Source organism: Stenella coeruleoalba (assembly GCF_951394435.1).
Source record: "Stenella coeruleoalba genome assembly, chromosome: 11".
In the NCBI taxonomy this organism is placed as follows: domain Eukaryota; kingdom Metazoa; phylum Chordata; class Mammalia; order Artiodactyla; family Delphinidae; genus Stenella; species Stenella coeruleoalba.
In genome coordinates this window covers 40,306,650-40,322,949 of record NC_137157.1, presented here as the reverse complement: position 1 = coordinate 40,322,949, position 16,300 = coordinate 40,306,650, and the positions used below count along the sequence as shown (strand labels likewise).

At 35.2% G+C, this 16,300-nt stretch overlaps 1 protein-coding gene across 22 annotated transcripts in view; it reads left to right on the top strand.

Moving 5' to 3' along the window:
* NAV3 (neuron navigator 3) overlaps positions 1–16,300 on the top strand; it is a 1,262,224-nt gene that overhangs the window by 1,184,674 nt on the left and 61,250 nt on the right. For all 22 annotated transcript variants that reach the window (XR_013830383.1, XM_079936021.1, XM_079936019.1 and 19 more), the window contains 4 exons: positions 715–903; positions 3,804–3,856; positions 9,482–9,505; positions 11,695–11,772. Coding sequence is in view for 21 of the 22 variants with exons in the window: in XM_079936021.1 (XP_079792147.1) it covers positions 715–903; positions 3,804–3,856; positions 9,482–9,505; positions 11,695–11,772 (344 nt within the window). In the remaining variant the exon portion in view is untranslated. The remainder of the gene's footprint in view (positions 1–714; positions 904–3,803; positions 3,857–9,481; positions 9,506–11,694; positions 11,773–16,300) is intronic.

Genomic DNA, 16,300 nt, shown 5'->3' with positions numbered 1-16,300 from the left:
ATAGCATGTTCAGTCCACCACATCTTTCTTTAAATTGATGATTATCAGCTGGCCTAAAAAGTTGAGTGTCATTAGAACTATTTGGCAATAAGCACTAGGTAAATAAATTCATATTCCAAATTACAGACTTAAGGTACTGCTTTCGAAAAACAAGTTTGTGACTTTTGACAGTCTCACTGTGACATTCTCATCTTAGGCACAGTAGAAAGTAGCTTTATGTGATAAACCTCAGGTGAGCTATGGATACCACATACATTAGATTGTATTTCATTTTTATTTGCCTCTATCATAACCTAACTTTGATAATAATGATGGTACTGATTATGAACTGACAAAAATTTAGAACTCAAAATGACTGAAAGTCTTTGGTTGGAAGCTTCAAACGTTTCTTCCTGGGAAATTTAAATTTCTTGTATTTTATATTCTTTTCTATTTTTGCTTTCCCCATTAAAGTGATCTATTTTTCTCTAAAAAGAAATGTGCAGCTTCTAGGAACACAATCTTTTCTTCATAATGGGCAGCAGGAAATACCATGTTATTTCTAGCAAAAAACAGTAGAGGTGACTCAATGGTTTTGTTTAATACTGCTTTAAAAATTGACATACTGCTTGCCATGAAAGTGCTAGAAAAAAAGAGGACTCCACTGTAACTGCTATTGAAAATTTCAGAGGCAGACATCCCAGAATAATAGGCTGTGTGTGCTTTGTTTTTCAGTGAGCCCAACAAATCTGTCTCAATTTAACCTCCCTGGGCCCAGCATGATGCGCTCCAACAGCATCCCAGCCCAAGACTCATCCTTCGATCTCTACGACGACTCCCAGCTTTGTGGGAGTGCCACATCTCTGGAGGAGAGGCCACGGGCCATCAGCCATTCAGGCTCATTCAGGGACAGCATGGAAGAAGGTAGGCATGGGGGGAAATAAAGATGAAGTTACTTTAGTTAACTCAGACGTGAAAACTATCACATCACTCACATGACAAAGATTCCCTCAACAAAGTAAATATGTATAACTCTCACTTGGGAGCCCTGAAGCTTGAAGAAATTTTAGTCTGCATTAGCTTCTGTTTCTTTCTGTATTTGAAAATATGCCAGAAATTGTTTCGATTAATACTTGGCTATAGAGCAGTTCAGAGTAAGTCTGGTGTTCTCATACAGAAATCTGTGTAATTTTAGAGACTATTTACCCTGGTGTGCCAAATATCCAAGTGACTGTTTTGTTTGACACCTCAGTTTAAAAACCATAAAAGATACATAAACCAGAAAAAATTCTCTTATGAAACAACCACACGCTGCCGACTTTTATTCTCAGAAACTCCCCCTGGTGTTAGTTTTTATTATCATATTATTTTAGAATTCATATTGTGCCTGCTTTTTGCTTTATAAGTTACATTTCCTTATCCATTACATTAAGATTCTCACCGGACCTAATAAATGTCTTTGTAGTTGTAAAGTTCTACATGAATACTTTGTAACAAAAACTCTTTGAAAAACTCAGGAGGCTTAATTGATTTTCAAATGTGTGTAATTTTCTAAACTGTATAACCTCAAATGTCAAACTTGATGATAACATTTGAGAGATTTTCTTCTTTGATTTAATGAATGATTTTTAAGTACCCACACAGGAAAATTGTGACACACATATTATAAAGCATATCAGCTAAGGATAAAATAAAGGTAAACACAGAAGTTCAAATAGATTAGAATAAAATCAGACGTGTAATCAGCTCTACTCTCCTAGTCCTTAGTAAGTCTGTATAAAAAAGGGACTCTAGATCTTGAAGCATACCAAGGGTTTAAACCTCTGGTCATCCATTTATCTGTGGTATGAACATGAGCTAGTTTTGTAACTTTATTAGTCCTGATTTCTGTATGCGTAATTTCTAAGGATGAAAACAGAGTCAAGAATAGTTCTGTTCCCTTCTCTTTCCCCTTCCTACCTTCCTATTTAAAGTATCTTCTGACTGTAATTGAGGTAGCTGTGAAAATTGACTCCTGGTCTTCAGGTCACCACTGTACATTTATTTAATACGTTGGTACTAAATCAGTTGACCATAGTTGCCACTGCCTTTTGGGATATTAACCAAACCACTGAATTCACCATGACAGGTAGTGAATTCTACCCTGAGGGTCTGCTGATTGCTTCAAGTGTAGACAAAATGTAATTAATCTGAAATGTAAAGTCATCACCTTTCTGAAATGGTTCTATCACTCTCTTCACAGACAGGCCTCTTATATACTGGAAAAATGATTTGCTAAGCATACTGATGGCTTTCTAGGGTGCCTCATTGACAGCGCAAATGCTCTTTATATGCTGGGAAATTCTGGCCTTCCATGTATGAGAATTAAATAATCTGAACTGTTGAAAGCCAGCCCCAGTGGGTGAGATGGCTTTTTGATGTCTATACATTGAATACTGAATTATTATAATTCTTAAATTATGCTCTAAAATCAAGGACTTGTTGGACAGGAATTGTAAGGGACTTTATTGATTCCCTGCCCGGTGCTCACGGTGAAAGATGAGGAAACTGAGCCACAAACTTTAAGGTTATAGACCTAAGCAGCAGAAAAAGGCTAAAAATGGGATCTCCTGATTCATCGTCCACCTTCCTACTGGTGCACCATGCTAACAGTCTAAGTTCACACCAGTGTTATTAGAAGTTGAAAGAACGTGCTTTTGTTTAAAGATGACTAGCATTTTTCACACCTCACAGAGTGATTTGCTCAAGCTAGGACTCTGGGAGTCGTCCTTTATTCCGCTTTTGACCCACATCAGTTTTAAAAAGGTTCTTCCTGGTGTCTCTCAAATTCATCCCTTTATTTTCATCCCAACTGCCTCTGTCCTACACAGTTTTCCTGGTCCTCTCCAGAACAGGTGTGACCACCCCCAGGTGCTTTTGTAGTACCCAGAACATTGCTCTTAATAGTATTTATATGACCCTGTGGTGATTATCTTTTTAGTTACATATCTTTCTACTTATTTTTGGGCTCCTAGGATTGTGGCATTCAATTTTACAGTCCCAGCATCTAGCAAGGGCCTGTCACATTGTGTGCATTTGACTAATGAATAAGCAGAAATAACCTTATATTATCCCACAATGAAAAGAAGAAGAACTTTTCTACAAATATAATTAAGCACAATTTTATCCACCTTTTGGGCTTAATATTGTACATTGAACTTGCAGAAATATAAATCATTCTGTTAATTGTTTAAGATTGGTATTTTGATGCACCTACCTAAAAGACAGTATGCAATTTCCATCCTTAATTTCAATGAGACATCACCTTGAAATAAGAAGTACTTTCTGTTACTAAAATTATGAAGGAAACCATACTTCTCCATTAGAATGGGTATAGTCAGCTCATCACAGATAATGTTGGAAGAGCTTGTTTCCCTGAAAGTTTATGGAGAAAAAAATTGAAAATGGATCTTTGTTGTATAAAAATGAAATTAAATAAAATACATAAAGTTTTTTTAAAGTTTAAACTTTCATGGCAACTTTAGGTGTCCATGATTTTCGGATTATTTATTATGTGGGAGTTTACTCCAGTTTTCAATACGTGCAAAGCATGCTAGAAGGGCTTGCACTTGTCAGTTCTTCTCTGTAATGTGGTGGAGGAGGTACTTTAGGGACCTTTCCATGGCTCAACATTTTCGATCTCTAAAAAATGACAGCAGACTTGTTCTCAGATTCTTATGTTATTTTTATTTCCTTAATCACCTATTCTTCACTTTTCAGTAAAGGTCTGGTGGTTCTGAGCAGACTTCATTACTTCACCTCTTGTTCTTTTTTGCTTTCTTCAGTTCATGGCTCTTCATTATCACTGGTCTCCAGCACTTCTTCTCTTTACTCTACGGTAAGTGTTGACTGTTAAGAAAACGCTTTTGCCTTTGCCAAGCACACAAATGGTTAAATAGGTTGGCATTTACACAAAAGCCGCGCAATTAAATAAGGGTGTACTCTAAGCTCCTGCATACTGATAAGGTGGTGGGTGCTCTCCCAGCCCTTCTATGGCTCGTTTGTATGTGCTTCCACTTGACTTTTATGTACTCATTGTAATCAATGAGTGGATAGAAAACTGAATCTCATAAAACCCGATGGGCTGTGACTCGGAATCCCGGAAACCATGTATCATGATCCACCATAATCTTATAATACTGACCACTTTTCCTTGTTCAGTTCCCTGAGCCATGACTGGTAATTGTTCTATGGTATCTTCTCCATTTTCTTTCATAAGTTCATTTTTTGAGAAGATCACACCAAAGGGTAAAAGCGTAAAAGGCTTGGTGACTTTTTAAACTGTATCTTCTGAAAGAGTGTGATTTTAAAAACTTCATTTCTTAAGAGAGAAATGCCAGTGTATCAGCGTATTTTCCCAATGTGTGAAATTATATTTTGTTTTTGCCAAGATGAGTTTTCTGTCCACTTATTAAAATTTCATCATTTTCAAAAAGTCTACAGGCAGTTACGTTTTACGAAAAGTTTCCTTCATCCTAGGTTAGAGCGGGGTATATTTTAGTTTATGAATCTCACTGAGTCTTGAGCACTATGAATAATCCCTAATCCTGTATCGAAAAGTTCATGAAAAGTTCAAAGCCTCAGCTGTCACTGAATAATTAAGCATTAAGGGCAATACTAATTTTTTCATTCGTTTTCATTAAGTTCAAATGTTGTGGCCCTCTTTTTATATTTATTGCTTTAAAGTGTTACTCAGGATCAGACTATCATTGGCAGAGACAATATTTTTCTTATCATTTCTCCTTTTATTGATTAACATTGCCAATCGATTCTATGAATAATGAAATCACTGTTAGCATTTAGATAAATCTGCTGTTTTAGGCAAACAGATAAAGAAGTGAGAAATGTAAAAATGTATCGGAAAAAACACAAAGAAATATGTCGTGTTCCTCCCATTGGGCCAATGCCACTGCTTGACGGGAGATATATTCTGACTTAAACCCTTGCAATTGAAGTCTCTATATAACATTAAAAGATGCAGCATCATTATAGTCATATTTTAAATATATAGAAAACAATATTTGGATAAGACACTACCTTCATGAAGCCTGAGAAAAACTCAAGAAGAAAAAGAGCATGGGTTGAGGAAAAACAGATGGCTAATTAGTATACAAGAGTCTAACAGACCTTTCTGTGATAATAAAATTATTCTATACCTGTACTAGATTATACAGTAACCACTAGTCACATGTGACTATTGAGTATTTGAATTGTGTGTGGTATGACAAAGGAAGTGCATCTTTTATGTTAAGTAATTTGAATTTATATAGACACGTGCCTTGTGGCTGCTATACTAGATATTACAGGTTTACAGGGAACAAAGGAGGTACATTGAAAAGATTATAGATTTATAGGAGCAGATGTCAAAATAATAAGGATAAATTAGAAAGTATAAATGAGAAGTATTAAGAGTACAATATGAAATAGACACAGAGATGAAAATAAAGAAACTATACACACATATTTATGTGATGAAATAGGCCCTCATGTTAAGTGTGAAAAGAATGGATTAGGTGATCAAATCACATGAGAAGGTGATATTATTAGGAAATTAAGAAATTTAAATAGTTCTATTGGAAATGATGGAAATTATATAATTGAACTGACAGCCTGTAGTAAGACAATTAAAATAAATGCATATGTGGAGGAGTAATAAAGAGAAAAATCACAGGTGATAGAGGAGTCATTTCTGTCTCCAGTCCCCCATTATCATGCACTGATAGTTAATTGGCAATGAAAAGATATCTGTGAAAGTGCTTTTCAAACTATGAAGTGAAAAGTCAATTTATCATTTTTCTTCATGCCTCCTTAAGGACTCAGGATGAAGGATCAGTTGATTTACATTTTTGCCTGACTCTATCAGGAGTTATTGTGTGACATCAGGCAAGTTGCTAAATTTCTTTGGACTGTACCTGCAATGTAAAGTTGGCAAACAGCAGCCAGATCGAGCCCATCTGTCCCAAGGGATTTCTGCAATAGTTAGAGAAGATAAGGTTCATTACATACCATAAATTACAGAAAACTATAAACTGCATGGGAGCACCATTTATATCATAGTCTTTGTGATTTGCACCTTTTGAAGTTATGCCATGTGCAAGTAACACAGTTGTGCATGATATCACTTCATAAAATAATTAGGGAACTTGCCGGCGGTCCAGTGGTCAGGACTCCGCACTTCCACCGCCAGAGGCCTGGGTTCAGTCCCTGGTTGGGGAACTAAAATCCCGCAAGCCACGCGGTGTGGAAAAAAAAAAGAAAGGAAAAAGATTATTATTTTTTTAAAAGACTACTAGACACTATTTGCTATTATGAGGCAATATACTGCTCTTCCTAACCATGAATATAAACAGTCTTTAACACCATCATTTATGCAACTAATAGAAGTATATGTTTTGATTAAAAATATTAAACTAGGGCTTCCCTGGTGGCGCAGTGGTTGGGAGTCCGCCTGCCGATGCAGGGCACACGGGTTCGTGCCCCGGTCCGGGAAGATCCCACATGCCGCGGAGCGGCTGGGCCCGTGAGCCATGGCCGCTGAGCCTGCGCGTCCAGAGCCTGTGTTCTGCGACGGGAGAGGCCACAACAGTGAGAGGCTTGCGTACCGCAAAAAAATAAAAATAAAAAAAAAAACTAACAAAGATGACTTGTTGTAAAGAACATTTACCTGTCAAATTACAATATAATAAATCCAATTGAAAGGATTGTTTCTTCACATATAACTCTTGAAGTCTCTACCAATTATAATTTGGTAAAATTTTCCAAAGTACCTTGTTATAAAGCTGAGTAAATCATCTTACAGAATTTTTGAGCAGAAAGATCCAGGGAGATTACACACTGGTTGGAAATCACAGAGCCAATCTGACCTGCCAAGCTGTTACCTTTGGCAAACTTTGAGTTTGTGTGTTTGTTCTTAAATCTAAGCCAACACTGAAAAAATATGGAGTTTTACCTAAAAATTCAAATTTCTCAGTTCCTTTTGAAAGTAATCGGAATATCTAGCAACACGGAAATGAAATTCCTCCAGGTTTACAGCATCGCCCCTTTTCGATGTTGGCATGTGAATTCAGGCAAGACCCAGCCTCCACCAATTCTCTTCCTGACACTGAAGCTGAGTTTGCACTGTTAGTTATTATTGTGCTGTTGCGTTTATTGCAGGAAAGAAATACTCCTCAGTATCCATACCTGTATGAAAAGTGGGGAAAACAGCTAACCTAGGAAGGCTGTGTGATTTTGTTTTAATACCCAGGGCTCTTTTTATTCTTTGTATGTCTAGTCCTGTTAAACATTTAAAATTTTGATCCTTGCAATAGATGTTTTCTGAGTGGCTGTATATTAAAAATTGTATTGAACCCGTTTTGTACTTGGAATCTAATTTGTATTGATTTAATAAGAGCGAGCGAGGGCTATGTTAGTTTATTGTGGAGCCCTTCAGCATATTTCCTAACACATAGCTAATACTAAAGTAAACATTTTTTGATTAGTAAGTTTGAAAGGATGAATGAATGGCCAAGTAATGGCTTACAGAATAAAGAATCATCTAATATATTTTTATTTAGGCAAGGTGTTTTATATTGTTTACCACCCTTGAGGACATTGGGCCAGCTTCAAAACCATCATTTAAAAATGGCAAGTAATCATATTCCATCATAATGTCATCAATCCATGCCTAACCCACTGAAAGAAATATTAATATTCTGGCTCATTGCTTCAACTTTATGGTAACACCTACCCAGTATTGCTAACCACAGGATATGAAAGAAGGCAAAGATTAAAGAAAAAGTTAGTTCTGAAAAGTTAGCAAAGAGAAAGTCATTCTGTACAGTATATATAGAATTAATATGTGATGGTTATGCATGTAACTAACTTATTCAGGGCTTTTTTAATGAAAAAATGTGATGACTGTCTTTCTTGACTATTTTTTTTAAATAGCATACAATGCTCTTTTCAATATGCAAGTTACTTACTGAGTATCAGTTCTGTATAATCCTAGCAAGCCTAGAAGCAGGATTTGGACAGAATAAACTGGCAGTAAATATGCAAAATACCAGGGAAACCAAATAGTCAAAGTTAATCGTACCGTATGTCTCAAGGCAAAAAACCTCCAGCTTTTGATCCATGAAATTTTTATGTTAAAATTCCTTCATTCTGTCTGATTCAAAAATCAAACTTTATATGAAACATTGAAATTATTATAACTTAAAAATATTGAATCTTCACTTTAAAAAGTTGAGATATAAAACATTAAAGCCTTATGTCAGAATTTGTTTTTAAAACAGTTTTCTTATAAAGGCTATTAGGATTCTACTAGTTAACCACTCTTCATTTAACCACTATATTAATAACTACATATTTTTTAAGAATAAAAATATAAGATAGAAAAAAATCCAGTTTAAAAGAGATGCTTATGCATAAAAAATATCCTGAGGGTTATTTTACTTTGTTTTAGTTTATGTTTTCTGGAGGAAAAGAAGAGATAAAAAATGGTTTAGGTACTTCTGTGTCAGTTAATCAGGAAATGTCTCAAAAGGAGAGATAGGAGATAGGAGATTGTTTTTCAGCTTTGGATCTGCTCAAGGCAATGAACAGACTTGTAATGCTCAGCAATATTATGCATTCTCCAGCTTTTTCCAGAATGAGGGAGCTTCCCAAATACAATGGCGCACATAATTCATTTTCTGGCATTTTGCAGCCCAACGTGAAGAAGAAAAACAGAGCTAGGAGTTTTCTACAGCTGAGGCCAAAACACCCCTCAAGGTCCTACAGCAGTGCTCATTTCCATTATCTGTGGAGCCGATGTTTGTCAGCCACTTTTATCACTGCCTTACCACTGGGGGTTTTAATGTTTTGCTGACTTGGAGCCCAATAAACTTATTTAATGATCATTAAGAAAAGCAAATAAAATAGAAACTAATCAGCAGATTTTCTGTGGTTGTCAGTATAGGTCAATATTTTTCCTCTAGTCTTATTTGGCATTCTTTATTATCTATATATCACAGAATAAAACTCCGACTCCTAGGTCTTGGCTAAAAATCTCTGTAATTTCATAGAGTATAAATTTCCTAAAATCTGTATGAAAAAAAGATCTACTCTATTATTTTTTTCTGCACTCATATTTTTTAAAGTTTAATTTTATACCTTTTTGTTGTTTATGGTCTGGATCTTAGGGTAACACCATTTTTTAATTCTATCCTTTGCTTTCAAGACATAGTACATATCCATAAATCAAATAACTGATATTTTTAAAATACCGTTAGGTTTATATATAACGAAATATTCATTTGCAGTCCTACAGGTTCCTGTTTTTACTGTTTTAATTTAATAATATATATTTTACCATGTTCTTATGTTAGACCAAAATAACATTTTAAATACACAGTATAATTATTTTATTCTTTTATACTTGTAGAATGAATTGACACTAATTATTTATAGTTAAATTCTTTTTCCTTTTTTTCTTTTACAGGCTGAAGAAAAGGCTCATTCAGAGGTAAAAACCTTGTAGCATTTTTACATTTGACTGTTTTCGTTTACATTTATGATGAAATGAGTATTTCGACCACTAGAGGGCTCTATGATACAACCCATAACTCTCCAACACTGCTAATAGAAGTGACCCAGCTAGTGATAAATGGTCTTGGATATTTCCTCTTAAAAGAAAATGAAATGAAGTTTTTAGAAGCAAACTCTTTTCTCATGTTCTAGCTTGGAGTCTTAACTCAACATCTAATAAGTTGTCTCTAGTAGTAAGCACTTACAAATCTTTGATGGATGGATGAATGAATGAATGTGTGGTCTATTATATTATAGTCTCTTCCCCCACTGCCTGTTAGACTAAGTGCATAGGATTAAGGCAAGTATTGAATTTGAGGCACTAGACCGCCACAACACAATTTACCAGTATCCCAACCCATCTATTATTTGGTGCCAGGACTTTGCTGCTTCTAATCACTTGATGTATACTGTAGTATATTGTTCTAATCACGTACGTTTCACAAATATTTCATTGCAATCACGTACAAATCAGATTGCAGCCTGGAGAGAACATTATTTTTCTTTCCCTTTGTATAAGAGTTGTCCTGGCCAAGGAGAGCAGGGAGACTTTAATTAGGCCTTTATTCAAGGTGTGCTAATGACTATTTGATTGGTTTTACCATGAGCAAAGAAAATGCATTGGTAACAGCCTCTGCAAAGGAACTCTTCCCTTTGAAGTTTTATTTTATTAGCCTTTTAAAGTAAAATTTGTGCTGTATTTTTAAAAATTGAAAAAGTATAAATTATATCAGTTTTGTCTTTATAATTTCTAGACCAAAGAGTAAATACGGTTTTGAAAAACCTAAACTATTTACATCTCACGGACATGGCAAAATTCTACCATCGACCGCAATACGTATAGCTACTAAGGCATAGAAATACCACATCTGTTTGCCGTATTAGTAGTTATCCACCTCTCCTTTAATTATTTATGCCCCATAGTAGGTTATGGTTCTTTTTTAATGATTTATATTACTTTAAGGTTTCCTAGATTCTATTTTAAAGGAAATCTGATCATGTAATAGAGACTCTTAATTTGAGAAAGCCTCTTTGAATTTGTATTGTTTTAAGAATAAAATAGATGTTCTCTGCTTTCTGGAACCATTTGCAGTCGTCATCATTTGAATGCAGCTCAAATGCTCTTTGGGTCTGGGTGTATCTCTTTTTTTAAAGGACAGGAGCCAAATGGAATCACATTTACTAAAATTATGTAAATGTCCCCTGTCTCTAATTCCAGTTTAAAGTTTAGTTCTTCTTTAGAGTTTTTTCAGTATTTACCACCATTTCTTCTCCACAAAAATTTAATGGGTAGGAAAAAAAAGACAGTTAATGAACTGTGTCAAGAATGCTCTTTCAAACTAAGGTAGTGTTTTGAAAGTCTAACTACAACAGTAGAAGACTTGTTTTTGAAGAAATGAGAATCATCAGAGTAGAATGTTTGGCACCTAAGTAACTAAAATCCCTTGAGACCAGAAGTATACTTGTAGACTTAGTCTCAGTTGCTTATAAATATCTTAACCTTACTAATCACTGTCTATATTTCATGGAAACATGAAACATGAAGATTAAACTGTGGAAAGTGCTTAAATTAAAATTTTAAGTATGATATATATACTCTCATCTTTTTCTGGTTCACTTTTATTTGAGTGTGGACCTAACCAAACAGGAAAACATTTTAGCATATTTATGTTGGTGGTTTATCTAGCCATTTTTACAGTATTACTGATTTTTCCCCTTTGAAACTATGGATAATCTATAACAGCATTTCTGCCCAGAGCTCATAGTAACTCACTGAATAAAGGACATTATAACAAAGACTTGGGAAGGCTTCTCTAAGTGTTAGGAATTAAAACTCCAGCCAATAAAATTATTTTCAAATATGGAATCATTAAATGTTGAATTGGAGCCAACTTTCAGTGACTGCAGGATATTCTACAGCTTCTGAGAAGTTGCCAAAGTACAGGAAATAAAAATAAACATACCAAAAAATGGATAGAAAAATAAAAAGACCCAGAAAATATATATATGTATATTTACTGGGGGTAGGATGAGCTAATTATAGTATTGGCTTTTTTGGATTGAATTCTTAGTTTTAAGTTAAAATCTACTAGCATATTGATTTGATTTTTTTTTAATTACATTCAGCAAATTCATAAACTACGGAGAGAGCTTGTTGCATCACAAGAAAAAGTTGCCACTCTCACATCTCAACTTTCAGCAAATGTAAGTCACTTTTGATTTTTTTTGATATATTAAAACAGATGTTTATATAGTAAATGGGATAATTTTAGTAACAGACTCACAAACTTTAAATGTTCAAAATTATACAGACTTTAGGTCACTAAATAGTGGGACTTTCCTGCACGCTGGGTAATCAAACGTAAATCCACATTGATGAAGAATCACAATGTGGTTAAAGCGGCTTTTTGTTTCATGTAAAGTTGGAAACATTAGTAAAAGCTACAAGTCTTATTTCTTTTCTTATTTCTCATTGTTACCAACGCCCAGCCCCACATACGTAAGACTTTCTTCAGCTCCAAGACAATGAGGGGTTGACAGTGATTAACTGTGGAGTATAAAAAATTCTTGTGCCCTGTCTCCTTCAGCACAATTTATTGGACAATTAGTTAAGCAGCCAGTTAATTCTCTAAATTTGGGTTTCTTAGCTATATTATAAATGAGCTAGAGTTCTCTCAAAAACCTTGGTAGCCTCCTTATAGCAGTTAAAGCAGCTGAGGATCGCAAAAAATGATGATGGCAAAAACCATCAGTTATATTAACATTTACTGAAGATCCTTCAGTGTGCCCCGGAGTATACTCAGAGTAGGAGCAGAAATAAAGGCGAACATGTGGCATTGTGCCTGGCCCTAGGGAACAACAGTGTTAGAAGCAGCAGTGAGGGGTGAGGAAGCTCCCGCTATTTTGCCATATGTCCTGACACCTTCACTCAACATCAGTCTGCTCACTTCCACCGGGTGGCTTTGAGCCTGTTCCTGCCTCACCACTCTGCTCTTCGTGGAGTTCTTCCATCTGCTCAGCAAAGCTTAACACAGCAAGAGTGAGCAAATGTGGGCTCACTGGGTATGATTTAAATAAGAGATTTTTTTTTTTTTTCGGTACGCGGGCCTCTCACTGTTGTGGCCTCTCCCGTTGCGGAGCACAGGCTCCGGACGCGCAGGCTCAGCGGCCATGGCTCACAGGCCCAGCCGCTCCGCGGCATGTGGGATCTTCCCGGACCGGGGCCCGAACCCGCGTTCCCTGCATCGGCAGGCAGACCCCCAACCACTGCGCCACCAGGGAAGCCCTAAATAAGAGATATTTTAAGAATAAAAGTTATTGTGCAATATATTGGGTTGGCAAAAAGTTTGTTTGGGTTTTTCCGTACCATCAATAACCCAAACGAATTTTTTGGCCAATCCAGTACCTTCCACAGTATATAAGTAAGTCATTTCACTCACAATGCATTCATTTTAGCACTGTTTTTGAATTGATTTTATCTTTTTAACTTTGGGAGAATCAAATGAATTTGGAATTGGCTATATTTATTTTTTATAGATGTTGTCAGGGGATTCTTAAAATAATAGCCGGTTTTAGAGAACTGTTTAGACAATACTGGAAGAGAACAGTATTATTTAACCCATATTTTTTGTCTAAGAATAATTCTTAAATAGTTCAGAAGCCACTGTAAATTTTATACTATAGGCTATATGTATAGTAGTATAAAGCACTCCTGTCTAGATCCCTGAATTTGCGCCCAGAGGACATATTGCAGTGTAAAAGCCGGAACACACTGGGTTGTGTTTGTCTGCAATGAGGAAGGCTCAATGACAGACCTTATGCGCTGGATAGTAAAGACATAAATGTCTTGAACAATTACTCAGAGTTTTGTTTTATTTTGTAAATGTCTCTTGCATGGACTTACATATCAGTTGTTGGATTAATAAACGGCTGCTATACATAATAGAATTTGGGCTTTTACCCAATAATGTTTATACTGTCTCCATTTAAAAAGTAATATGGTTGACCCTTGAACAACACGTGTTTGAACTGTGCAGGTCCACTTATGCATGGATATTTTAAAAATCTGCATGTAAGTGGATCCACACATTTCTAAATATCTGCATATAACTGGACCCGCGTAGTTCAAACCCGTGTTGTTTAAGGGTCAACCATACGCAATCCATGGTTGGTTGAACCCCTGGGTGTGGAACTCACAGATGCAGAGGGCCAGCTGTGGGACTTGAGCATCCACGGATTTGGGTCCTGGAACCAATCTCCCACAGACACCAAGTGACAAATGTACATGTATATTGTATTAAAAAGAAAAACTGAAATTAAAGGAAGTGTTTAATAAAAGATATATATTCGTTTTTCCCTCTGAGATTCCCATTCCCATTCTTGGTTATTGATTTCTTGTGTTTCCTTTCAACATTGTTCTTCTGTATACCCCTGAATACATATATACAGTACACATTTGCAAAGGCTTATACACATACACACACACACACACACACACACACACACACACAGAAGGAGCCAAGTTCTAACATAGGAGGACAGTCCTGGGGGACAACTCGATGCCATTGTTGGGAAAGGTACCAAACATTTTACAAAGATGTCAGCCATTGGCTATCTGCCACTTCTCTCAAGTCATGCATGCCACACTATTTTCACTGTTGTGTTTTCACGACTATGGACTATGTATTCTCAGCTGGGCATTGATATGATCGTCAAAGCATGAATAGTGTTTCTTATGGTGGGAAAAAAAAAAGTACTCTTTTTTTTTTAAAGTACTCTTTTTATGCATAAAGCACAGATATATACAGAGTACATAAACAGGTATCCAGCATATCTGTGATATTAAAATGGCCATGGAGGAAGGGGACAATTAGGAAAAAAAAATCTATAATGTCTCCCTAGGGGATGATAAAGAAAAAAAAGTAAGAAACATAAAATTAGAAAAATCGGTGCCAAACTGATAAATTTGTTTAAAAAGTGCTAGTCTTGGAAAAACTATCCAAATATCTCCAGCCTTCCCTGTCCACGTCTGTGTTATCATTAGTAGTACATTTTGCGCGTGGATGGGAGCTTAATATATATCCTATTTGGTATGTTCTTCTTCTTTTTTTTTTTTTTACTTCATAATGCATTTTAGAAATATTCTCAAATCACCTCAGACCCACACAGAAACCTGTACATAGCAGCTTTATTTTTTAATAGTGCAAAAATTGGAAACAACCAAAATGTCTCTTAATAGGTCCATGGATAAACAAACTCCGATAGATACATCCATACCATGGACTGCCACTCAGCAGTAAAATTAAATAACTATTAATACACACAGCAACTTGGATGGATCTCAAGTGCATTAAGCTTAGTGAAAAAAAGACCAATTTTAAAAGGTCGCATACTGTATAATTCCATTTATTCAACATTCTCAAATGACAAAATTATAGAAATGAAGAACAACTTAGTGGTTGCCAGGGTTTAAGGAAGGTGGTCACCTCTCTCCTGAGAGTGGGTGTAACTATAAAGGGTAGCAATAGGAAGAGCTTTGTGGTGATGAAAGGTGGTTATTTACATGTGTGAATCTTCATATGTGTACCAATAATGAATTTCTGGTTTTGATATTATACTATAATTTTATAAAATGTAACCATCGAGGCAAACTGAATAAAGGGGTACAAGAGTCCTCTCTGTACTCTCTTTGAAACTTCTTGCGAATCTATAATTATTTCAAGTTTAAAAATTAAACACCTAAAGATCTATCACAATTTTTTAAAGTGATGTCTAGTTTTTAATTTCTTGGGAACTTAAATCTTATTTCACCATTTAGTGCTTTTTTTATTCGGTGGTGATATGGATTGTTTCAGCTTTTTACCATCAGATAAATGTATTGCTGAAACCGTCAAAAGATAAAAGTCAGAAGATTCAGGTAATGAAGATATATATTATCTTCTATTCTTTTACAAAGCAGTTTATCAAAATTTACTTTAAAACTATTGCAGTAACTAAGAACTTGTGTAAGTGGATGCCTGTATAAATGTTTATAAAATAATTTTAAGGTCAGTCCTATTTTAAACATTTAATAGTATCATTATAATTACTAGGGATGGAGTCTTGTATATTTATGTTCCTTTGTATCTTTAAGGATATAATCTCCTTTACACATTCAGAAATTTGAATTATTTATAAGGCGCAAACCATCTTGAACTCATTCTCTTTAGCACTTAGTTTAAAATGTCACTTTAGATTCCGTGCACCATTATAAGTCATCAAAGGATTTACTTGAGAAAACACTTGGTTTCTCAGTTCTAAGAAATACTGCATTTAAATTTCATTCAGAGTGTGTTTCACGTCATTGCCTCTGAGTTAACATTTGTTGATGTATGTAATATATGCATATATTTTAATATACTTGTACAGAAATGAAATTAATTATAAGACTGAAAAGTTTTTCTTTCGAGTTTCTTCAATGTAAGTGAAAATTTTTTTTAATCTTGTACATTTCCTGTTTGGAGGTAAAGATATGCCTTTTATTTATTATTTTATACAGACCACGAGTAAACTTTTTACTTTTTGGTGAAATGGGATCACCACAATGACCATTGTTGTATAGAAGTGTAATAGCCATGATTTATAAAGACAAATTACAATGTTTGGTTCTGTAGAAAATATCATTAACTGTTATTATTATCGTTTATTTAGTAATCATTTTAAGATCCAGCTATTCAGTTTTACTCAATATATG